General features: G+C 38.9%; 1 protein-coding gene across 2 annotated transcripts in view; it reads right to left on the bottom strand.

Moving 5' to 3' along the window:
* Positions 1–1,649: 1,649 nt before the first annotated feature.
* LOC119740229 (epsilon-sarcoglycan-like) overlaps positions 1,650–25,826 on the bottom strand; it is a 33,367-nt gene continuing 9,190 nt past the window's right edge. The window contains exons 5-12 of one of the 2 annotated variants that reach the window (XM_038215464.1): positions 22,077–22,281; positions 20,357–20,516; positions 19,475–19,680; positions 18,876–18,899; positions 12,720–12,887; positions 7,563–7,688; positions 6,112–6,158; positions 1,650–2,390 (exon numbers count right to left, since the gene is read on the bottom strand). In XM_038215464.1, the coding sequence (XP_038071392.1) occupies positions 2,299–2,390; positions 6,112–6,158; positions 7,563–7,688; positions 12,720–12,887; positions 18,876–18,899; positions 19,475–19,680; positions 20,357–20,516; positions 22,077–22,281 (1,028 nt within the window). In that variant the 3' untranslated portion in view covers positions 1,650–2,298. The remainder of the gene's footprint in view (positions 2,391–6,111; positions 6,159–7,562; positions 7,689–12,719; positions 12,888–18,875; positions 18,900–19,474; positions 19,681–20,356; positions 20,517–22,076; positions 22,282–25,826) is intronic. The other variant, XM_038215463.1, reaches the window with a different exon arrangement.

The following is a 25,826-nucleotide window of genomic DNA, read 5'->3' on the forward strand; positions in this document are numbered from 1 at the left end:
CCAGTATTCTTTTTCTTACAAATTTGAGAAAAAAGTAATATAATGCTCCGTGTTGCAGATGGTGCTTTTGATTTTAGATTTCCAGAAGTTCTTGTTTGTCATTGCATGGATAGGGCAAGGAAAACGATTTTTTTCTATATAAAACATTTTCCTATTTTTATCAATTATGCCCTTCAATTTTTTGACTCATTTTCAAAATATGTTTGTGCTGGTGATGAAATCTTTCTCTTTTTGTGACCAAAATCATGTGTGGAATTGTGTTTTTTTTCAGTACACGTACGATTGATGTCATTCAGTAAAGCTGTTATCAAATAGCACTTTATAAGCCATTTGTGTGTCATTTTAACGTTCCATTCACTGCTTTTTTTGACTGGATCAAATCATAGATTTCAGAAATTCATGAGACTGATAACGAGGATTGCTGTCAGTTTCCACAATTTGTTGTAATAGATACAAATGATATTTTTTTTCCTGAAAACAAATTGGGAGGGGTGTGGGTCATAGTTTTACATGGTTGTCTGTAACCAAATTTTTGACCAAGTTGGAATTTATTTCATTTGAAAATAAATATCTGTACCATGAATCCAACTTACACCAGTTGGGTGGGACTCGCCTACAGGATTTATTGCTGTAACTGAATTCATCTATTACAGCTAGCCATTTCCAAGTACTTCAGATGCAGTTCACCAAAATAATTTTATACAAGTTGTCAAATGGTGAAGATAGAGTTTTCCTACAGATATATGTAAGTGTTGTCTTCGGCCACTCTCAGAAACTGCTGAACAGGAAGTTTTTCTCGGCATGACTTGCCGATAACCAGTGAAAAGTTTAATACGGTCTGTGTTGTCTGTAGCTGGTAGTCGGTATTTTTAAGCCAAGCAAAAGTTGCTGGTTTGCAGTTTCATGAACGTTTGGCCCTGACACCTTGCTGGATCTTCTGGCTGTGGAGGGAGGTTTCTTTCAAATAAATAAAAAATACTCTTATAGAAACTGGTAATAAAAGCACAGCATCTGCTTTTCATTCGTTTCCACCGAAGGTTTGTTTTCCTTTTATTTTATTTTTTATTAATTTTAATCTGCTGAATTCTGCAAGAAAATCGCCAAATAGGAAGCAGTTTGAATGGAAAAAAAACACTGTTTATATAAACCTCAGTGGGGATGCAATCCTTAGGGAATGTACAACATTTGCTTTTGCTGCAATGCTCAGAAATAATGGATTTGAAGGATTAGTATGTTAATGGCAAATATTGTTAAACTGACTTGTTTCACGTTTTGGGCTTGTAGATGCTGGAAAAACCAAGACAACCAATTGTTCTTGTAGTCTGGCTCCCTGACCCTACTTAAGATGAAACAGAGCAATTTATAGACTTTGGGAAATTGCAAGGTCAAAGAATCAATCTAGCAGGCTTGTACCCCTTCACAGGTGTGTAATTAATTCCAAAGAAAATGCGGAATAACTAAATATGAAAAACGAGGAGCACTTCTTGAAAAAGGCCCGTTTTCTCCAACGCTGGTCGGCAGATCAGCGTTGGAAAAATTCAATGTTTCTTGAAAATGTCAGCACACCAGGAGCCACGATTTTACAGGATGCTCGAATTTAGACTGACCCTACTTAAGATGAAACACAGCAATTTATAGACTTAGGGGTTCGTAATTTTTACCCTAACAATCCAGTAAGGTATTTCGTGATAACTTGAGCATTTCGTTGTTTGATGTTTGCAAATGTTGTATCTTCCCTTTAAATTAAAAAAAGAATAATTTGCAGCTACAACATGCTAGGCACCTAGGTGTTTTGCTTTGAACTGCCGAAGTATTCATCTTAGAATTCTGATTGAGACTTCATGTGTTGCATTACATTACTGCAGGAAGTAGCCCCAAAATATGAAACACTGGCATGCAAGTATTTCTGAAAACGCAATAAAGTTTTGAAAACAATATAGTGGCCACATTTTCATGCAACCTCTAAAAACAGTTCTTTGCAATTTCAGTTGCTCACGACATATAAGTACGGGGTGAAGTTGGTGTTCGTAATCTTTACCCTGGCAACACCTTCACTTGAAATTTTGTGACCATTCTTTTACAATTTTGTGACAATTGTTCTTGTTATAAAAACTAACATAAGGGTAGGCATGCAGGAATAACTTACAAAACTATCTTTGTTTCGACTCATATTTTGACATGCTAAACATCAAACATACACTTATTCAATATCACATCAACTTGATTAATACATAAACATATTGCACATGCACACGTGGTCCCTGGCCACCCCCGCTGTTTCCAGGCGCTTGGTATCTCCTAGGATGCCGATGCTCCTGCTGGGTAGCCTCTGGAGGATGAACCACTCATAAATGGGGGTGGAGATCTGATCGGCGAGGCCAGTGGACGTCCTGAGGGGAAAAGCAGGAACACAAACTTACGATTTTCAATTGAAAACATTTCTAGACTTGAAAAAAGGAGGTCAAATAATACCCAAAGGCAATGCCTCGTGATGAAAACAGTCTGAGATTGGGAATCAATCAAGAAGCCATATTGGTCTGGTTTCCTGAAGACGAGTAAACTTCACAGGACAGATTCAGTAATTGGTACCACACTATTTGGTTGGTCTGTTTGGCCCAATGCCAAGTGTAACATTGACATGCCTGCCTACAGCTTTGGATTAACTAAGATGAATATTTCATACCTTAAGTGGGTAACACAGAAGTTGCATATTTTGAGCTTTGGGTAGCAGCTCCACATTCTCATGGACGCACATGCAATGAGGCTACCATAGCAGAAGAGTGTGTCAGTTCAAAATGACCCTTTTTAGGGGGGAGGTGTTTCAAGGCTGACAAATCTGGGAAGCCATACTGTAACAGTTGATTTTTATTACTTTTTCCAACTGCACCTTTAAACTATAGTAATCTATAGTAGTCATGCATTGCATATATTCTAACAAAACTACTTTAGAGCTTAGTACTGTTAATTTTCCCACTTAACCTACTGTAGATAGTATTTGAGCTATGGTCAAACCACAGATGCATCTGTCATGGTAGCCTTTATTGTTTACTCTAATAGTGTTAGGGATAAAAGTTCCTTGCCCTAAACCCGACTTAATGTTTATGTAAATGACTCTAAGTAAGAAAGACACTGCATTTTTATTCTTAATCTTGGAATTCCTCATGCATATTTTGACCCAGCCCTAAAATCCCTTTGAAAGCCCATTAAGGCGTGGACTTGTGACAGGGGCATGGTGGTGGATGGTGGTGTGCATTTTAGTTCCTTATTTTTCAAGTACATGTACATGGCTAGAAGTGGAAGCCTAGTTTAGTTTGTCTTAGTTTATGTGCAAGACACTATGTTCAAAACTACTAGACATCAAAGAACATATTAAGAAAAGAAAATGGAGCTGGGCAGGGCATATGGCCTGAACAAATGACAACAGAGGGACAAAACTGTGCACAGAGTGGAGACCAAGGGAGACAGGTTCACGTAGTCAGGGAAGACAGACAACAGGATGGAGAGACGAGATTGTTAAGTTTATGGGCATTACATGGCTGAGAGCGGCACAGGACAGGACCAATTGGCAGCAGCTTGGCGAGGCCTTTGCCTTGCAGTGGGCAGATAACGGCTGAGAATGAGAATGATGATGACTATGTTCTTTACTTCGCACCATCACCACCACCATTACTTCACTCAAAGGGTTCAGTGGTCTGCATAGTCTTGAGGGTACGTAACCCCGTTCCAATTTTCTTTATCCTAATGCACCCATGGTAGTTTTTACTGTGCTTACTAGTAGACTACGGTATCTCATCATAGTGGTCCCAAATCCATATATTTGCTCTGTCGGAAACTAGCCATTTTAAAATATATATTATTCTGATCACTTTGCGTGCTCTCCTTTGGTTAATTATTTTGTAAGCAAAGAAGCGTTCATTATATTTCAAGTATTTCTATTTTCTGATTTTGCACACAAATGGTCCCCTTGTCCGTTATTTAAATAGCCCCGTTGGCCGTGATCAACATCCATGTATGTTAGATTAATTAGTTCGTCCCCAACTGGTGATCAGCCTCTTTGGGTTGCCGTTATATTTATACAATATTTTATCATTTTCTGAGATGTCTCAGAAGCCTTCCAAGCATTTTTCTCCCAATAATTGTCAAGTCGTAAGTCAAGTCGCAAGTCAAGTCGCAAGTCAAGTCGCAAGTCAAGTCGCAAGTCAAATTGCAAGAAAAATCACATGTCAAATCAAGTGTCAAATCGCAAGTCAAATCGCAAGTCAAATCGGGACAAAGTATGACAACGGAATGGCTTTGACACACTTTCCACCCTGCAGGAAACCACTTTGGACAAAGGTCGGATGATCTAGCTTGAAAATGTGGGATTACTGGGAGTCCAAAACCGAAGATAGTGATTGGCCCTTAGACTGGCACATGAACAAGCCAGTTTAACAGTTCTCATGTACAGCCAAACAAAAATAAAATAATGGAACACCTGGTAACAAGACTCTCTGTCTACAGTCATGCAACCAACTACCAAATGAGTCACCATTTCAAAGAAATGGAACAGTAGAAATCTTACGCCATATGCGTCATTTGCAATGCAAATTACAAATTGCACTTTCTAGTTCAGTAAGCTGTACGTAAAATTTGAATTGCCACCTAAAAATCAGCTTGACAGAGAGTGTGCTTCTCTCAGACATAAACCAACCCCACCCAACCCAAACCCCCACTCCAACCCCCAGGAAAAAATGTAACCGAAATCATGTGGGATGACTAAACAGGGGAACTAAAGTCTATGTGGAGAGGAAAGGGGTAACATACAGGAAGTGTTTGACATTTAGACACACCCATGCCTTACAATGGAGTCATGTTGACATGCTTCTACACAAGACGTGATAATCTCTGCAGATATGAAAGGTGACAGTTGCCTTGCTGGCATTTCTTTCATTTTGACTTATTTCCAATGATTGCAAAAAAATCTTCCACTAATCAGTAAAGCAAAGTAAAAACAACAAATGAATTGGCCAAAACTACAACTGAAGAATTCCCAAACAGGGCACTATAACAAACCTTTCTAAACCATAAAGTATTCTGGCTTTGTCAATGAAAAAAATATGATTTTTATTAACTCTCCAAGAAACGATCAAACTGACCCACTGGATGGTCAGAATGTTAGAGCTAAGTCCCGCATCTTAAAGTGAGGTTTCAGGCCTGGACAGTTGGGATAATGGTAGATGGTAGGATGAATGAAAAGAGAAAAGCAAGAACAGATTAAGAGATTCAAGTAAGAAGGTAAAAGGGGTGAGTGTGAGAAACAGAGATGTAGAGAACAAGAGTCGGGTGGAAAACATGAGAAAGTTAGAAAAAAAAATTGTACAATTGGAAACAATGAAGATGGGTAATTAGAAAAGCGGACACGGGAGATGGACTCAAGATTAAATAACGTAGGGGTATGATAGAAAGACTTTGGAAATGATGAAAGTTTAGAGGATGTTGGGGAAGTGAGGAGGAAGAAACAAGATGCTGAGGTGGAGAGTGATGAAGGCGATTGTGGAGATAATGGTGGTGGTTGTTATGGTGATTGTTTGGAATTCTACAATGGTAGTGAAGGTCATAGTGAACATGGTTTGCAATGATATTTTATTCAGGAAAGGGAAAAGGCAGAAAAAGAAAAGAAAAAGTGAGATGTAACTCTTTAGAGTAACAGGTTGAGTGATGAGGATGTCACAGCCAAAGTTATGAAGAGGGGAAATAAGTAATTTTGGTAAAACCCCAAACTTTTTGCAAAGAATTGCTACAGACTCTATACAAACACATTTGTAGGTTCTTTATTTTTGGGGTCAAAGTTTCATGTTGCTATTCAAGACTCTTAGCTTGTAATAAGCAGGCGTAATAATGAGGTCTGAAACATATCAATCTGCACTCCTCAGCTTGATAAACTACCTCACTCTCTATTATTTTAACATGTCTACTGAAGCAGTTTGTGCATGTTGGCAAAACTCAGGACTTCTGGTAACCAAAAGTTAAGTAAACCTTGGCAATAATCAAGAAAACCTTGGCTAAAATGAAGATAATTAACTGACTGAAAACAAAAGAAAGTTAAAATCAATTTGGCAGATCTGGAATTACCTCTAGGGTTTCCTGGTTCAGACAGTCTCCTGCTGTCAAATGGGTCACTGTTTGAAAACAAAAACAACAAGGACAAGACTTTAGGTTTTTTTTGCAAGCCGTAAAAAGAAATCTATGTTTATTCCCTTAAATGAAATGTCATCTTGGCTTCAAACACAACGATTCACAGTAGCAGTTCACAGTCGGCTTACTGGTAGTGTCTGACTTACCAACTATGTTATGGAGATTAAAACAACTCGTAGCAAACAAGCAATTCAAAAAAAGAAAAAGGAAAAAACAATGAAAACAAGAGAGAAAAAGTTGATATAAGCTAGATCAAACAATGGGGTCTTTCACCCACCTCGGACAGGTGTTTCAGAGTTACATTTGAATACATTATTCTCAAGATGGGAATTGAGTTAGCTATTTAAAATAAGAAGGACACACTTCAAACAAAAGATCAATTGCTGCAGTTAGTCAAATGAGTCCACACTCTAGTCAGTGGAAAATACATAAGGTTTGCCTGTCTGGAAGCAAAATATTATTTGGTTTGGTGTGACTCTTGAGCACCTGTCTGAAATGGGAGTCTGACTCCCCTAGTCTCCTGACTCCCCTAGTCACCTGACTCCCCTAGTCACCTGACTCCCCTAGTCACCTGACTCCCCTAGTCACCTGACTCCCCTAGTCACCTGACTCCCCTAGTCTCCTGACTCCCCTAGTCACCTGACTCCCCTAGTCACCTGACTCCCCTAGTCACCTGACTCCCCTAGTCACCTGACTCCCCTAGTCTCCTGACTCCCCTAGTCACCTGACTCCCCTAGTCACCTGACCCCCCTAGTCACCTGACCCCCCTAGTCTCCTGACTCCCCTAGTCACCTGACTCCCTAGTCACCGGACTCCCCTAGTCACCTTACTCCCCTAGTCACCTGACTCCCCTAGTCACCTGACTCCCCTAGTCACCTGAAGCACACAGTTTCAATGTAGTTTCAAGAGTAGCCCGTGAACTATAGCAATGATCATTGGTTTTCATTCTGTTTAATTTGTTAATGGTGGAGTACATAATCTGTCAATTATGCATTTGTTTTATTTGAAGCAAGAAAAGTGCTCAAAATGTAAAGAGGGTGCTCAACAACTAACCTGATGAAGTTTTAGCTCAGTGAATGCTGTATATTCCGACAAAACAATTCTAGGATCTCAATTTCAAATCAAAAGTTGCCAAGTCATATTTTGAATTGCGCCCAAAATCAGCATCTGGAACAGGTTCTCATTCAGCCGATTGCAGCTACAGTACGCAATGTCACGGACTGAACTAAATAATTTCACAGGGAGTTTAGTGCCATTACCATCCTTAGACCTAGTTATTTTTGTAACAATAATTTGATCAGTTACTTTTTGGATGGCTGCAAATGATCTACTCTATCTTTTAGAGTTGGCTCTGTAAACTGATAACAGGCAGACTGTGATCTACTTACTTGAAGCTAGTCTCCTGATGACCTGGGGTGGTTGGTGTGGATGGGTGTTGGGGTGGGACACGATATGGGGGCGGAGATGTACGACTGAACAGTGGGGTGCTTGTCATGGGCAATGCGTCAGGATCACTGAAAAAGAAACAATATGAAAAGTAATGGATAAAAATATGTCTGCTTTAGGTTAAACAATGGAGAGAGAATATCAAGAGTTTGCTTTGACTTTCCTTCTGGATATGAACATAATGAACCTTCCTTAAAGAGGTTGTGGAATGCTCGAAGACATTTCCATCATTTTTCGGGTATATGTAGCCTAAGGTGTGATGAAATAAAAACGACTATTGTTTCTGTCATGAAATGAGTACAACAGGTACTTTTGAGAGCTGTTTTTCAAGTCCTGTCATGCCTGTTTCGACCCAAACATGCAATTTGTGTAAAAGTCGTCGTTGCGGGCAGCAAACAAAACACAGTAAATCGTGACGTAATAAACAGGACTCCCGATGCAGAGTAGCATAAATGAGTCCTGTTTATTACGTCACGATTTACTGTGTTTTGTTTGCTGCCCGCAATGACGACTTTTACACAAATTGCACGTTCGGGTCGAAACAGGACCTGAAAAATAGCTCTCAAAAGTACCCTTTGTACTCATTTCATGACAGAAACAATAGTCGTTTTTATTTCACGACACCTTAGGCTACATATACCCCAAAAATGACGGAAATGTCTTCGAGCATTCCACAACCTCTTTAAGTCAGTTGATGATAACATCGAAAGGATACAAAATAAAATGTGTCCCAAAACCAACTATTTATGGACAGTGGAAGGATTTCCCTTTAGTTGAAATGAATGTCTACTTGGGTGTGATGACTCATACATGTCTGGCACCTTGATGCAAATGTCAAGATAAAGCATGGTTATAAATACTGTGCAATATCGGTTGGCTAGCATGCTAGAATGGCCATTGGGACCTCTAAAACATGGCCTTATCATTCCGGGATATTGACTTTGTCATCCATAGGCAACTTACAAACTTGTATCTTTGACTTTGGCTACATATTTACATTGCAGTGTCCGACAGTCAAAACGTGATGCTGCATCCGAAAACAAACCCCAAACTTACAAACAAAATAACACGGCTACATATACTGGTAACTTTTGATGGCTGGCAAAATAGAATGTAGGTTCTGAACCTAGGCCACACTGCTTGAATAAGCATAGAAAAGTCCCACTTGACTTCACAAAAATAGGTAACAAGTCAAATTTCTGAGGAAAAGAGGTTTCAAGAATCATTATTGGCCTGCAGATCAGCAGTCAAAACTGGTCCCATGCGAGGTTCATTCTGGATTCATTTATTAATTGGTATCACTGTACGATTCCAATTGAGAACAGTGTAAGGCTCATACTCCAGCCCTACCAGCCAAAGAATGGTGCCATTTTTAGGGTTAACTTTCTTAGGCTATGATGAATCCCTTATAAATAGATGGCGACTCGAAATGTCGGTCTGCACAGAGTACATCCCCCTTGACTAGCCCCCACACAATCCTGATCATGATATGCCGTGTCATTAATGTCAAACTCAGGCAAGGAAGGACGGTGAGTTGCTTGCTGCAGACAAACGTCGAGGAAACATTAATAATCACATTCACTTTAAAGGTCAATGACCTGTGTGTTTTATTTTAGAACAAATCTTGAACACCGCTTACTTTCTGCCGTGTTTTTACAAGGAAGTAGTTATGGCGTTTGACAATTTTTCTGTTTAAGCTAGGAAAAGAAAAACAACTTCGCGGGTAACACCCCCCCAAAACTGAACATTCTGTTTCATAATGAATTTACCTACAAGTACACAATGTGATGTTAAAGTTTAACACTTAAACTTGGCTTTTGTTTAAAGAACTACATGATCATCGCAATCAGACTTCAGCTGTCTGGAAGCATTTCACATTATTTTGTGACTTTGTTTTTACTGTGAGCAATTTATCCCAACTTGCTGACTAAATGAATGAAGAAGTCACTTTCAAAGACATTCTCAACAAGATATGAATTTTGTTGTTGGAATGCTTAATGATAAAAAAATTAGCAACTTAGACAGCTGTTTATCCATTCAAGGCAAAATTGGAAACCAAAATCTTGATAACTGATTCATTTCATAAGGAAACATTTTTGATAGCAGAATTTAAAATGTGTATTTTCAGCTAAAATATTGGTGTCATTAATTTGAAATTTTATAACCACCACAAATGAAGCTCAGCTCACACTGAGATTTTACAAATATAGAAGAAAGGCCTGATGTAAATATCTAATTTCAAATTTTCAGAGCCAATCGGGTGATTGCAATTTCTCTCATTTACCGATTTCTTATAGCATCGTCAATTGACAATTAATATCACACAGCTGGCATTTGATCATCTTGGTCCTGCCTACTAGCTTTAGAATAAAAGGTTCTCCGTTAAGGTACCCCCTATCAGTATTGGTTGGAGGAAGGAGCAACAACTCTGGTTATCTTCAGATCTGGAGAGTATATATAAATAGTCTTGGTTGTATGACAGCGGTCCCTAGCGAATCACCGACTAATAGAGGAAACAGGAAACCTTATAAAATAGCGACTCGCGGTTTCCAGCAGTTGGGGTAAGAGGTCACAGATTCCAGTCACAAACCCAGGTTAAACAGAGCTGACGACGCAAGCAGAAAGGGGGTTTCTTTAGTACCCCGCTCCCAGATTTTGACGTCAGTTCAGCAGGATATATCCAAATGGTAGCAGGAAGACAGGTGGTCACATACGAAGTAAAAAAAAAACCCTACAAAGTAGGCAAGCGAGAGTGAATTTATGTAGACTTTGGCTGATGGTATGAGGCATCTAGCTAGAGCTGGCAAATGTCAAGGTTGTGTCTGAGGTGGACATACGTGAATAGAGGTTCTTCAGAAGAAGCTGGATGTTTGTAGCATACTGGAGAAAAAGATCTCAAGAGCTATGCGTGGTGAGTGTTTTTGTATATTGGTTTAAGCTTGCGAGTGGTGCTGGGGGTGTATGAAGTCTGTGAGCTTCAGTCACATTATAAGATTAAGAGCTTCATACTGGAAGCTGGAAGTGTTATCCTTGGGTGTAATATTGCCTGCAGGGGCACAGGAATGATTTGAAAGAGTGAAGGAGGGTAGAAGTGCCAGGTGCACAAACTGAATATGTTGAAAAAAGAAAGTCACCACATTTTTTTCTCCCAAAATATCGCAAAGTTAATTTGTAATTAATTATTAAACTTGTACTACGTATGTATAAAAGTTCCAAAATGCAGTTACTAGTTAATGTGATGACGTATAGATTCAAACACCAACCTGTTTCCCTATATCAGTGAATGTCAACTGAAATAAGGGGTCACATTTGCCATACATCCAAGAATCATACACAATCCATGTAGATCAAATGATGTCTTGGATGAGACATGAGCAGCTGGAGGATTGGGGGGGGGGGGGGAGGATGTGAGAGGCAGAGGAAGTGGGCACTTCACTCAGGATTACAAGTACATGCCTGTCATCACCAACAACTGCTGAACTAAAACCCACACAAACGTATCGCTTTGAATAGCGCTTTTGGCAGATATTTCTTCAGAGAGCACGTCTGACCAAGTCTGGTGCAGGATCCAGATTATGTCAAAATGAGTTGTGACAGTTTATTGTCACTTGTTCCCCCACACAGTTAATAAAAAATAGACAACTGGAGAATTAGCTTCAAGAGCTTCAGCTCTCATGTAGTCATGCAATGAGGAATTATTGACTTTATCAATTTGTAGTCTTCGTTCTTTATCAGGGACCTACAAGTACAATGTATGTGTAAAACAAGACATTAAAGTATGAATTAAGCCAAAAAAAGGGTGGATGTGGTCTGTGACCTTTGACTTCCAATGGGTTGGAAGCTGAGTGTATGAGGAAAACACTGTCAAAATCTCAAAGTATCTGTTACAATAAGACTCGGACTGGGTCCGAGTCCAAGTCCTTTAACAAAAATTGGACATTTCTTGCATACCTGTTCAAGTGAGTTCAAGCACTCGTATTTCTACTCATTCGAAGTACTCAGTCAACATAGCCTTAGTCAGTAATGTAGTCAAGGTACTTGTGACATACGTCCAGTCATAAGTAATTCACATGTCAGTTCACATGTCCAGTCACATGTATCAGAAATAAACAATAACAAAGGAATACCTTAGTCAATAGCTTGTGACTCGACTTGAGACTGGATGACTTGTGATTGACTTGTGATTGATTGATGATGGTCACTTGGTGGACTTGTGATTACTTGCGATGGACTTGTGATTACTTGTGATGGACTTGTAATGGACTTGTGATGGACTTGTGATGGACTTGTGATGGACTTGTGATGGACTTGTGATGGAATTGTGATGGACTTGTGATGGACTTGTGATTACTTGTGATTACTTGTGATTACTTGTGATGGACTTGTGATTACTTGTGATGGATTTATAATTACTTGTGACCCATGACAAGCACTATTTATGTACAAGTTTAAAAACAATTTACTGCCCATTTCAAATTCAAACATGTTTACACCAAGTACTTAACTGCAATTTACATAACTATAATACTCGTGTGTCTACTAACTTACATTTCCACAAACCAAAACATAGAACATCTGCCTTTCAATATAACATTAAATACTCCGGACCTAAAATATGGAATAATCTACCATTCTCTCTCAGATGTTTAAGGTCTTATAATATTTTCAAACGCAAACTTAAATTGTACTTTATGTAATGTGGTATATTTTATATGTAATGTGCCTCTGCCATTGGACTCTGTATGCACAGCGATCCTACTCGTAGCCCATTATTAATATTATTTTTCATAACTTTGTTTACTGCTTAGAATTATACATGTGTGTAATTGTTTTTTTTCTGTTTATATTTGTCTGTTTTGTGTAATGGCATGCTGGATACAAGCTATGCTTTTAAGGTTTTGCCACCTGTAGCGGCCTTCATATTTTGTTTCAATACTTATATTATTTTTTCATTTCTGTCATGAAGAGGAAATAAATGTGATTTGATTCACCTCGAATACAACACCAGCCTTACTTTTGATTCCTGCTATATATGTTTTGATTAAAAACAAAAACTGATCGTTCCTAAACAAAACTGCATTCTGTTGATCAGGACTTACTGTATGTGATGTCGTGGTGAGGATTGGACGCTACTAACAGCTGGATTAGCGCCGTGGGGGATTATCGGAGTAGTCGGTGAGGAGGAAGGACCTCCGTCGCGACGATTTGACAGTGCCCTCAACTGACGACTGGCCTGACGAATACCCTGGTGATGGGTCAGCTGTATTCTGCAGAGAGGGGTGGGCACAAGGCCAAGGCAAAGGGGTAAGTCCCAGAAAACCACAACCTCAATTCAGGCATACAATTTTGAAAATGTTAAGAAAAAAGAGGAACTTTCAAGCTTTATAAGACTTTACACAGTATGTTTCCAGTTTTAATGGTATCAGTGTGAAGTGAAAAACAGGGAAATTGGCTGATCCGAGGAAAGGTTGCATGTGTGTAAATTTGGCACACTGCCAAATATAATTTTAACACATTTTGTGATATGTGCAAATAATTCATGTTCAAAGCAAAATGTTCTTGTCTAAAGATTTCTAGGGAGCGAAGCAAAACACTTCTTGAGATATCTCAACTTTTGTTCTGATTTTAAGAAAACCCTTTTAGTTTTATTGCCAATGAAGACTTTCTATAACAATTAGGGACTGTGCAGTGATGTACAGATTACCAGTTGAAAGTTGAACTCAAGTACAAATTTCATAGTTAGTCATTTTTCCAAACATGACTTCTGTAAAGTGTCAGTGTTGATTTCCTATCATCGTTGTACAGGATTGCATGCCTGCACGTGTGTAACAGAGTTATAGGGGCACTTTGAACCTATAACTGATGCTTTCATTGCATCTAGCCCTAACATGTGGCTGGCTTACACAGTGTAAGGGGTCATTTTCTGTGTTTGATTATGAATTCTTCGTACAAGTCTTAAAACGTATTGAAGGAAACTTCTGTTTCAAGTTAAAAACCCCAAAACTGAATGATGCAATTAATCAGTCATGTTCAAAGTTGTATTATCACCGATTAAAACATTAATGAATCATGGAAAATTTTTAAGTGAAAAAAAAATTCCAAACACAAAAAAAAAAGTGGTGTAAAAATCATAAAATTAACCAATCAAACACATCAAACACAAAGACAAAAAAAAAGGAAAAAAACTTAAAACTGCAATATACAAAATCTGAAAAAAAAATCTTGATAAAAAAATGGGGGAAAATTGGAAGGAAACCACATGTACCACTTAAACCATAAAGAGAAAAAAAAAGGAAAAGGCAACAGTTCTTAATAATCTAATGGAAGAAAAAGACCTAAAGAACCAACAGAATGCAAACAAACAAAACAAGAAATAGAAAACCTGTAAAGATTTGGAAACACAAATACAATGGATAAAGTATCCATTTAAATGTAAGAACTTGACAAATAAATTAACTGTGTGCAAGAAAAAAAATTAAAATGAAAAATCAAGATTATGTTAAGAATATCAACAATGTTAAATCTTGGTCTGACCATGGCGTTAGTAGGCTAGACATATGAACAAATGTAACCCATCCATTTCCCCCTTTTCTTTTTAAAAAGCTGATTTTTGGTGCCATGAATCTACCGAATCTACTGTTTCAGATCAAGCCATTTGTCAACAACACCTGTTCACCTGTTTGTTTTCATTATCCATGTTGTTAGTTGAGTGATTATATGAGTGAAACTGAGCAGGAAATGCTCTTCGTGAGTTGTCACTTCAATTACAACATGATGGAATCTTCATGTCACTTGAAATTGTTTTTTTTTAAGAAAATGCTGTCACTGCACAGCGACAGCATTTACAACAAGCTATGGTTCCTGCATGAACAAGTAAACATGCCTAATTCAAAATGAAGTGCGCAAGCCTTCAAGTAAAAAAAACCAGCAGTGGATTCAAGTCATGTGATTAGACTCACAAGACAGTGGTTTTGATTTTGTCATAATTATATTTTGGGTCAAAGGTCAGCTTTATTTTATGCAAATGACATAAACTGATTTGACAATTCAGACCAGTGTTCAGCACAAGCTGATTTTTAAAAACACAACTTTTTTCCTTCCTTTACAATAACTTCAATGTTGGTTGGGCCTTGTCCATCCAAGACCATTCCCAGGGAGATCTAGCTTGTGATTGGCTCATGCTTTGACCAATCAGCTGACAGCATGTGGCTCAAGCTGCTCATTGCATTGGTCGATGGTTTGAGTTCTGTAGTTGAATGTCAAGATTTCTTTTGAGATAATTACACTTCATCCCTCCAATAGGAGCAAAAATTACCCTTTATTTGAAATTACAACTGGATGTAGCAGTACAAACGTTTTCCGATGATGTTCTCCCCTCAAAAAAGCACCTTGACTCGGATCTATCAGTCAATGAATGTCCTCTTTTGATTCACTTTACAGTCCTTATAACCCCTATCTTACGTAGCTTTTACGCTTTGTTTGTATTTGTACTTTTATAAACACAAATACATTAGTCTCGTATAAGAACAACAATTGAAGTTTAATCACAGATGTGACTCTTGTCTGATTCTATTCTGATATGGGCAGTCCACAGTCTACCTAAAAAATATTCTACCAAAAATGAGGAAAAAACATGCAAGAATTGTGCAGAACTGTCCCATACCAACCTGAAGTAAGTCGGGCTTTTGTGAAAGTGCAGGGGAAAAAGAGATTGCAGAATCAGTGTAATAGGGTGGAAGCATGTATTATGACAGTAAACAAACAAGGATAATTGATTAAAACAATAACAAGACCGGATTTGTTACTAGTGGAGCTACATGTAGATTGTTACCACTCGAGGTCTCATTTTCATAAAAAAATACAGTTGAGAGGTTTGTGAAATTGATTTAGTAATTTTAATTGTTTTGTTAATTTTGGCTTGGGAAAATGGACCATCTTTGTTTTATTAAAACAATTCCTTTAGAACTATTTTCTTTTAATAAAGGCAAATGGGTAGGACGATATTAAGGGCCTGAAACAAAACCTCAAACAAAATCTCAAACTGCAGCTTTCATTGACAACCTGTCTGCCCTAGAAAGTCTGATCAGATTGGAGCTTCTATAGCGATCAAATTGCCGTGATTCAGTATCAGAAGCTAGTTAGTCCGTATCAGGACGGCTCCAAGCTCCTTGACTCATTCACCCATCACCTGTTGATGGCATGCACCTGTGGACAGATGGTGCCTAACAGGCCAATTGGAACTTGAAACCTCATTCTCAAATTAAAAAAAAATCCATGAACTAAAGCTAGGGCTGGTATGTAATCGTCCTATGGGATAATTCCACCTGGTATGTTGTCATTTATAAGATAACAGTTATTAAACATTAACACGGTACTACCACTAATTCGGTACATGAACTTCACTGTGATTTTGGTGCTTCTTGAGCGTAAAGCCGTGTTCCCATTGGACTTTTTTTGGTTAAAGTACCGCGACTTTTCTGTAGAATGACAAAATTAAATCCAATGGGGACACACGGTAAACTGACGTCCCTGTCAACTTACCGCGACCGTGATGTAAAACTAACAGGCCGAAAGAGGACGCGGAAGACTTCCGCGCAGCCACGGTAACTTAACAGGGCCGCTAAAAAGTCCAATGGGAACGCTCCGCGCTGTAAACCTACCGTGTCCACGCTGTAAAATGCTATGCAAACAACAACACTTCCTGTATACACAGAATTCGCGCGAAAATGTTAGTATGGTTCCCTGTCTCGTTTGCACTGATGGCGGTGTGATATTATCATCGTACCGTACACAGCGTGTGTAGCATGCACTACGCTCAGCTGCAGCGCTTTTTTTCAATCTCGTCCAGCTGCTGCAGTTTCGCTACTTTACTAGTTAGAAACATGGCAGATTTGATCGATTTTGTGAGGAGTTTAATTGGGCTAGATGAACGTGAAAATGCTGATGAAGGCACAGGAGAAATGACGTAGCCGACTAAATTCAGCGCGAGAAAAATACGTCACAGGCACGTCATATCCCGCATAGGTCAAAGGTGACTGTGCACAGCGCCCGCAATGTGTGACATTCTGCCAGTCTCGAACAGCGAATGAACCGTTCCGTCGCGGAATATAAGTCCAGGTGGGAACGCACGGTAGAATTACACCAAAGCCAGTCACGATAACTTTCCGCGTGGCCGCTGAAGAAAAAGTCCAATGGGAACACGGCTTAAGCTTCACTTGGCAGTCAAATTCAGGCTCCCTTTGCTCGCCATTAAAGTATCATATGGATTTCACATGAAAGAAACAACACCTGAACTTTTACTGTTTTCTCCAAGGGTATCTACAAGTATAAAGCCATAATATAAGTTGCTGAAAAGTCACACTTGTACCTTACTCCTTGCAAGACTTCACTGATGATAAACACTTCATATTATGCCCCACCCTTTTCTTTTAAATTGCTTCCTTTCACTTGGTACCAGAAATGTCTTAAACGTTTTTGTTCCCGACAAAATGTCTGAAACATGACATTTCTGGTTCAAAGCATTTTCTCTTTAAAAAAAAAGAAATTCCTATAAATACAGCTGTTGCTGAACTTCTAATTTCTCAAATTGACAAACTGGTTAAGTGCCTGTATAAAATGACAATGACAGATAAAGGTCATGCTGTTACCAAAAAAAAGCCTTCAAATACTAATAGGTCTAGTCAGTCTTAATATCAAGGCATCTAAATCTATTAGGAACCAGTTCAAAGTGACGGGCACCAGTGCTAGGCCAGTCCCTTGTTGTTTACTATCAAAAAAGAGGAGGGCAAATGATGATTGCATTGCCTAAAGCTACATCAAGTCGCTGCAAAAATAACTTCCAATAAAGTTCATGTCAATCTTCAAAACAACATCCAAAGTTCATTCTCCGCAAAACGTCTGACAGCAATATAAAAATTCATTTTTTCAACGGTACCGACTCGTGATATTTCAAAGTGTATAGTCAGGCAAGCGGGGGACCAGCGCAAATGTCACAGCATGGAGGATATTTAATAAGGACCTATACTTCCTCTGTCAGGATACGGTCATGGCAACGTGAGTAATGGATATAAACTGGTGACCTAGCTGTGAGCCAAAGGCAACAACAGGGGGCACTGTTCATCTTGAGCAGGAGGTCTCAATCCATGCAGTTTGTCAAAATAATCAGCATCAATATTAAAACTGTTGATGCTTGAGTGTTACATTTTTACAGTGTGCAACAGTTGTTATCCCTGAGTTCTCTTTAGTAGGAGAGATACTTTCGACAGACTTTTGATCATCAATGACCAATGTAAAAACCTCTGATATCAGTTTAAAATCTTCCAGTGGGCGGCTGCTATGAGCACAACACAACATGTGCTGTTTCTGTAAACATGGCAATGAAATGTCGCATACAATCTAATGTAATGATGTGATGAGAACAAATGCGCAACATAAATGTCAGTCTCTGTTTGCAAATTAGTAACACTTCTTGTCTGTATCAAAGACATGTAGCAATCATGAAGAAACTTCTAAAATCTTTCAATTTTGCTGAAGCCATGAGTATTCAGAGGGACATGTTGCCATGGATACAGATCCAGGATTTGTCTCTAAAATTAGATTTGTAGGGTTTTGCAAAAGGAGATAAGACTTGGAAGCTTAGTAAAAAAAAAAAGACTGAAGAACTTTACCAGAACCTTGGTTAAAAAAAATTGAACTTACATGGAGCCTTAACAATGCCTACTGGTACTCCATCAATCAACACCATTAGAGCTTTCAGGAAACCAGTGGTGCCAACTTTGAGTATGAGGTATCCGTTTTTGTGTGTGTATACATTTGCAGGCTACGTCTGAATTACTTGACTATAGCTGACTGTTACACACCTATCTATGGGAAGTGCCTTTGGCCACTTCCACAGGCGCGTGTGTAACTGTGAAGCTGTAGCCATGTCATTTGCACATGGCAACAGATCCACATTACCACGAAGCTAACCAAGAAACTAAAGATGTTACTTAGTCTCAATTTAATGAAAATCGAGTAAACAAAATCATCTTAGTGGAAATTTGTTTTACATCAACTAGCAGATGGTCACATCGAGGCAAATTATTTTATAGATTAAACCTGGAAGTAAGTTTATTTTTAGTCTGTTGTCAGGGTGAGGTTTAGTAGTAAAGAAAATACATTCACACACTACACTTTGGTTTGTAGAAAAGAACATTGCTGGCCAATAAACAAAGGTCAGTTGGTAAGAAATTACAGGAGAGTACAGATATACTTACTCAGGAGTTCTTGCTATGTGTTTCCTATGGACAAAATAGGACAGATAGTATCAACATTATGAAAAGAAACATAAATGAAACGACTGCTATTCTTAGATACTTTTGATAGATTTCCCAATAAACACATTATATTTAGAAATCAGGTTTTTTTATGCTGGAACCCTGACTACATCAATGAGGATGTGCGACAACTTCCAATGTTCTGAGATTTCATCTATACAATGATTATTCTTCCTGCCCTGACTCTGTGGTCTGATTGGATGACCGTGTTACAACATGAATCATGGAGACAGGATCTGTCCAACCAGTTTACAGTTTGGAGCAAGACTACCTAATGTGGCTGTCGATGCTTCCTAGTGGTAGAGCTTTTCACGACAGAGTTACCCTGTTGACTTCCATTGCCTCCTGCTTGTAAATTAATGATACAATAGAAATCATTGTGTGCCCACAACTGCCAGCACATCTGAGTCATGAAATATGCTTAAGATTAGCAAACAGTTTGTGATCTAGCTCATTTTTTTCACTGTTAGGCATCACCATTAAATTAGCCATGGTCTCTTCCAATAAAACAATGTTAGTATTTAGGTCTAGATACTTACGAGCTCCCCCTACAGCTACACATGAGGAAACCCAGCACAATGACAAAGATGAGTGCCACGGCCAGAGGAGGTACGACGATAAGTAAGAACTCCACCAGGTGATTAGGGGGCTCGGTGGTCAGCGCTGGGGGCATGTATTCACCCCCCAGGGGCACAGGCTTGGGGTCTGAGGAGGGGTCTGTCTCGGGTGACTGGTCTGTCTGGGTCTGAAAATAGAAACACCAGACAATGGATAAACACGACAATAGTTGATTGACCTTATCTGTGTAATTTGTGGAGGATGACTGTTCAGTGACGAACCCTGATGACACGACTTGACCCAGGTCATGACCTTGGCAATATATACAGTCAAATACCTTTATAACAAGGTCCTTGGGACTTTACAAAATTACATTGTTATAGCAGGTACTTTGTATTAACAGTAATGGAAAACAAAGGAAAACAAAGGAAAACAAAGACTTGGGTTCTAAAATTGTGCTTGTTATAAGCAGGACCTTGTATTAACAGTGCTCTTCTTATCAGGGTTTGACTGTAGTGTTTTCATATAGATGAACATGTAGGGGCAAATGATATTGTTTGACCCGGGTCTGAGCAAACTTGTGAAACACACTCACAACGAGTATAAGCTGCAGTCGTCTGGTCAGCAACTGCATGTCCAACAAAATCTAGATATCTCTTCATTAATTTACAAGATAACATTCAACCTGTAAACATATATCTTCATAACTTTTAAACCAGATTCTTTTCATTACTAAAATCAATATTGATGTTTCATAACACATACCATTTGCTTGTTAGATAAGATAATTGAATTTCGATGGAAGATTAGGTAATCAGAATAAGAATTCTAATTTCTAGCATAAATCTTAGGGATTCACGTACCAGTTCTAAGCGGCACCAGTCAACCTCAAACGTTGGCTTGAACGCATCGGCCAGTTTAAACGGCACGTAAGCCCCATTGATGCAGTCACTGGACGCCTCTGAATGGACTCGGAGTAATTCTGTGGAGAAGGGCGTCGTGGAACCTACACTCACATAGACGCTGTTGAAGGAAAGAAATGGCAAAATAAAACATTGTGATACGAAAACGGAAGAGTATTAGGGAGATAAAGCTGACAGGATAAATGAGGATCAGGTCTGGGGAAAATTGAATGGAGTCTCTACTATGCAAGCTTACTTTAGTAGAAACAAAACTGTGTTATTCCGAAGCATTATATCATAACCCATAGCCTATGGAGATTACTGTTGTCACACAGCTATTTTTGATGCCAAATCTACCCACAAGTTTGCATACTCTTGATTAGGCTTGCAAAATGCGTTCAGCTTTGGCTGAATCAAATTTAGCTTGTTTTTAAGAAGAATTAGGGTTGCAATGAAATAGTCAATGGAATTTAAGGCAATGAATTTTGGGTGAAAAAACGTAGACTTTAAAAGTTGTGATGGTATTATTTCAGTTTCCTTTTCTCATTCATATATGTACTGTAACTGTATTCTTAGTCCATGGCACAGCTCTAAATTGATTGTGCTATGTCATTTTGTCCAACTATTTTGTGTGATTCAGTGATACCACTATCCCAGCATTATATAAGATGGTTTATACCATCTTGACTGACATTTTGAGACAAGACGGTCCCAGTGTATGCCAGGAGAAATCTAGTCAATCCCCAAAGCCACTGCGGATAGTGTGTCATTAATGCCAGAAGCAAGAGGATGTTTCTTAAGATTAGTTCCTTCCCACTTGGAAAGCAGACGATGCATTTTTATGGATCATGCAACAGATACATAAATAATGAAAATACCCTGTGCACAGAGGGCTCTGAATGCACCTCAGCCCACGGGCATGCAGTATCACCACAACATACAATGAATTGAGGCGGTAAACATAAATGACCAAATAAATCACTTAATGACAGTTGATGTATTGGTCCAGCATCACATCTTTGTTTGCAAGCAGGAGGCCGTCCTACACAACAATGCATTAAGTGTGAATTTTTCATGGCTCTCTAACAGCACCGTGTATAGTGGAAGAAATTTACTCTTGGAGGACGATACCTAAGGAGGTGATCATATTGGGGCTTTTGTGGCTATACCGGTAGGTGGGCTCTGATGAACAGCCCTAGCCCTCCCTAAGCAATGCCCATTGCAGACACAGCATTATACAAACTGTAAACAAGACACTTGAAAATCTGGCACAACACCAAGGCCCAATTGAAGAGTTTATTTCCAAAACAGGATACATCCATTTTAAGAAAGAGACAAATTTGTGGTTGTGAAACCTTATTAAACAGTAAACAACAGCTGTTTTTTAAACTTGATGTTTTGCATTGTTGTATTCTTAAATTCCCTTCAAGTATAAAATAGCCATTGAAACTAACTTTGGGCAATCAGGAACCAACCAAGAGCAATATACATTACATGATAGTTTAGCTGGTAACCTATTGTTGCTAAGCAAATATATTCTGTGCTTAAAATATTTCTGTGCTTTGGAGCTCTATGTTATAAGCCTGAGTTTCCTTTGTTTATGGGCGATGTACAAGCTAATACAAGACAGTGCCTTTGATCCAGGAATTCAGAACAAAGCCCCCCCCCCCCCATGACTCACCCTTCCCTTCCCTGGGGATCTGTCGGTGTGGAGTTCCCGGCCTCCACTGAGTCTGATGCCGGCCTCAGCCTGTGGATGACTAAGGGAGTCTGTGTAGACCAGACCAAAGCTGACCTATTCAGAAACTCTTGTTGCCGGTCAGCGGAAAGCATGTCTCCCACATTGTGGTTGCTAAGGAAGAACGTGGCAAGGTAGCTCGGGGCATCTGCGGGGGAAAAAAAAATCAAAACATCTGCATGTTGAGATTCAATGAATGTTGTAGGAGTATGCTGCAAGAGTAAAATCTAAAATCATTGTCAGAAGTCAAATTGATGAAAAGCACCTACAGGTACATAATTTTCATCTCCAAAGAAACAAATTCAGGCTACAAAACTTTCCTTTATTTCCTTTTTTTAATGGGCACGGTAGGAAATGCGTCATGTTTTGACCTTTTCTCACATACTAAACAAATCCGTGACATTTGCACATGCGAACTTTATCATCAGTAACCTGCGAAGAACATATCTCTATAAATACAAGCAACAATTTGAAGCTTCTATCAACAAATGTGCTGTGTGTCACCTGAGTAAAAATATCTGGATCAAATTATTGAAGAACAAAGTTTCAGCCAGACATTACAAATACTGATCTCAATTTGCTCTCAACTAATAATACCGGTGGCAAAATGTTGTCATTTAACAATCTTTCCCAATATATGTAGGACAGAGGACTTAAAAACTCTTCCAACAGAGAATGTAGAAAACATTTAGGACTCAGGAGATCCTTTGAAATGATGGAGAGATTGGCAATAAATTACCGACCCATCTCTTTGAACATTTTATATAAACAAAACAATGACACCTTTGTCAACTAGTGAGGAATACACAAAAAATAGGCTTTGACTCTTGCTCTTAAGGATTGAATCTTGTCCCAAACTTGCTTAAAAGTGTATCAAATTCTACATATTTATGACATGGAACTGGCCTATAATTACAGTATTTTGTAAGGCAACATCAGTTTTGTTCAAATATATACAGTGTACGTGTGGGTTGACATATTAAAACTTGTATATAATATAGAATATCTTAAATTATAAAAAAAAGCAAAAGTAGAAAATTATAAAAAAAAAGAAGTTATAAATCTAATATTTCCCTTCCTCATTTTTTCCTCTTCAATTCACCTCAACTTTGCAAATCTTTCCTGTATATTTGATCAATTTCAATGAGTTTCCTCTTTCCTCAGCTGTCACAGTCTCCCGGTTTTCCTTGAAACATTTCTGAGCCCTGAACTCTTCAACTTATAATCACCTTCTTCCTGACGCAAGGAGCTCACGACGCATTATTCTTATCGGCTTGTTCACATCAAAACTTCCACTACATACAGTTTACATCTGTTCATGAACCCTTATCAAAGCATCTGCGATTCCTCTATCAAGATTTTTTTCTTGGCTGGAAATGTTTTCATTTTGTTGTTGAGAAATTCATCTGACGCACTTTAAATGCACAGCAGTAACTCTTCGGAAAGGACAATGAATAAAAGAACATGTAAGAGAGGTGACACAGAGAGATGAAAATGCAAAGTGTAATGCTCTTGTGACATCTCCAAATATAATGGCTCTGTACAGGGAATGTTGCAAATTGTTTTAGTGCTGTGGAAGTGCAAGTCATGCCAGTATTCCGACTATAATTAGTTTGAGTTTAAAACCTGTATGTGCAAGTTTAACATTGTGTAGTTGTTGAGCATTTATAGTACGTGTTGCTGAGTAGTGCCAACAGTTCCTAAGGCACTATCTTTGGAGTACAGGATGACGTTCTGGTAATGTCATTTTTACAAAAGACTCATTCCAAGGTTGAGTATATCAAAAAGAGTTAGGAAACAGTGGTAAACAGGTGTGCATGAGACGGCCAATCAACAGGTTGCTGATCACAGGATGCTTCATTGCCTGGTGATGACAGGTAGGTTCTCCTCTCTAGACTAACAAGGTGGACTGAGAATTCTGGCCACTTGACCATTAGTGACAGTGACTGGTCAGTGGTCAGGAACTCACGCCATTATCACATGAGCTTCACTTAAACCTCTGTGACTTGACGGCTTTAAAGACATGTCATTGCGGTGGGTTCATGTTTGGAGTTAAGCGAGATGAGCCACTGGTTCCCCTGAGGGTTAACCATCCTGTTTTTGTCTGCATGTCATGCTTTCTAAGGAAGCCTGTCACTGCCGCAGGTTTTTTTCAGGACGGGGAAAAGATTCAGAGAAAAAATAACTTGTTTTTGGAGAGTAGAGCTCTTGGTAATGGTTGATAGTATCTGTGCTGGGCTGAAGAATGTACGATTTACAGTGGAGTGCTCAAAAGTTCTATCTGAAGAACTCAATATGGAATGAGAGATCTGCCAGTAAACAGCCTGCTGTTAACAAGCCTTAGTCGGCAAGAAACCAACTTCCATCAACCAATGATTGTGACCAACTTCAGTTTTCTGGGATTCATATTAGCTGCATAGCTGGATTGGACTTGTGGAATTGCAACAGAACTGGGTTGTTTGCTTCTGTACGAAACCAAAGAGTTTATGAAAAGTGTAAGGGGGAAATTAAAAGAAGACCAGGAACTTTTTTTTTGATTGACCTGCCATGCATATGTAGCCGTAGTCAGCTACAAAAACTCAACATCTACCAACACTGATTTTGTACAACCTATGAAGTAACGTATTCGAGAGTCACAATTCAAGAAGTGCACCGGAGCGCTGAATTCTCTTCTGTGAATGCAGGTCACGAAATCTCAGTGGATCTTCGTCACCAAACCAGACCAGACCATCTGAATGGATGACAGAGAAACTCTGAACAATGTTGACTTTGCATTTGGCCGCTTCCTCTGAATACTTTGTCTCAACAGTGATTGTGTTGCTGGAAGAACTGCAAATAAGTGACCAATCAGAACGCGCATGGCAAATTGAATCAAGACACTGCCAAAAACTCATTTTGGCAAATTTGTTCACAGATTCTGTTCAAACGCGACAATTTTTTTGTTGTTGTCTGATTGTTTTAATCACTGAACATCAAATAATTAGTATTGCCTCATAGTTTGTGGGATTCTCAGTTATTGGTAACTTGGTCACCAATAGGAGACAAGCTACTAATGTATGTCATGGTGGATACATAAAAGGTAACATCTGATTGGTTGCTATACTATACAATTCTCGCAATATTCTGTGAAGAGCTAAAGCCTCAGTCTCAGAATCAACTTGAATGACAAAGTACAACAGTTGACAGCAACAGCCAATCAAAGGAGATCTAAACCAGGAAATTAAAGAAATGGCCTCAAAGTTGCCGGCTCTGACAGAGATTAAAGAAAAGTAGAAAGGATCATTCCAGCTTAGGCACCTGTCTGTATGTTGAGTCTTCAGTCAATGAGTCACCTCATCAGTTAATCTGAGTACCCTGCTGCTGAGCTTTATCAAGATTGGTTGTCAATACCAGTTGAACAATGGGAGTAACTCAAGGTAACCCCGCTGCAGAATGTCCTGGTGGGGTTCGAACCAGCATCCTCACAGATGGGTGAGTAGTGCTACTTTTCTTTTGCGGCTGCTTTATACTGTCTTTTTGTGGTTTTAATCAAATGAATTTGGTACTGACAAATGCACATTTATCAGACTGCTTTTCCGATTCTAGGATTACTCTGCGTCTTGTGTGTAACTGTAGGCAATGCAATCTTTCTGCTCTATTGAGACTAACTATCATCTTTTATTAGTGTTACAGAATTACACAAGTATGGGGTGG

Source organism: Patiria miniata, unplaced genomic scaffold (genome assembly GCF_015706575.1).
Source record: "Patiria miniata isolate m_02_andy unplaced genomic scaffold, ASM1570657v1 HiC_scaffold_5, whole genome shotgun sequence".
NCBI lineage: Eukaryota > Metazoa > Echinodermata > Asteroidea > Valvatida > Asterinidae > Patiria > Patiria miniata.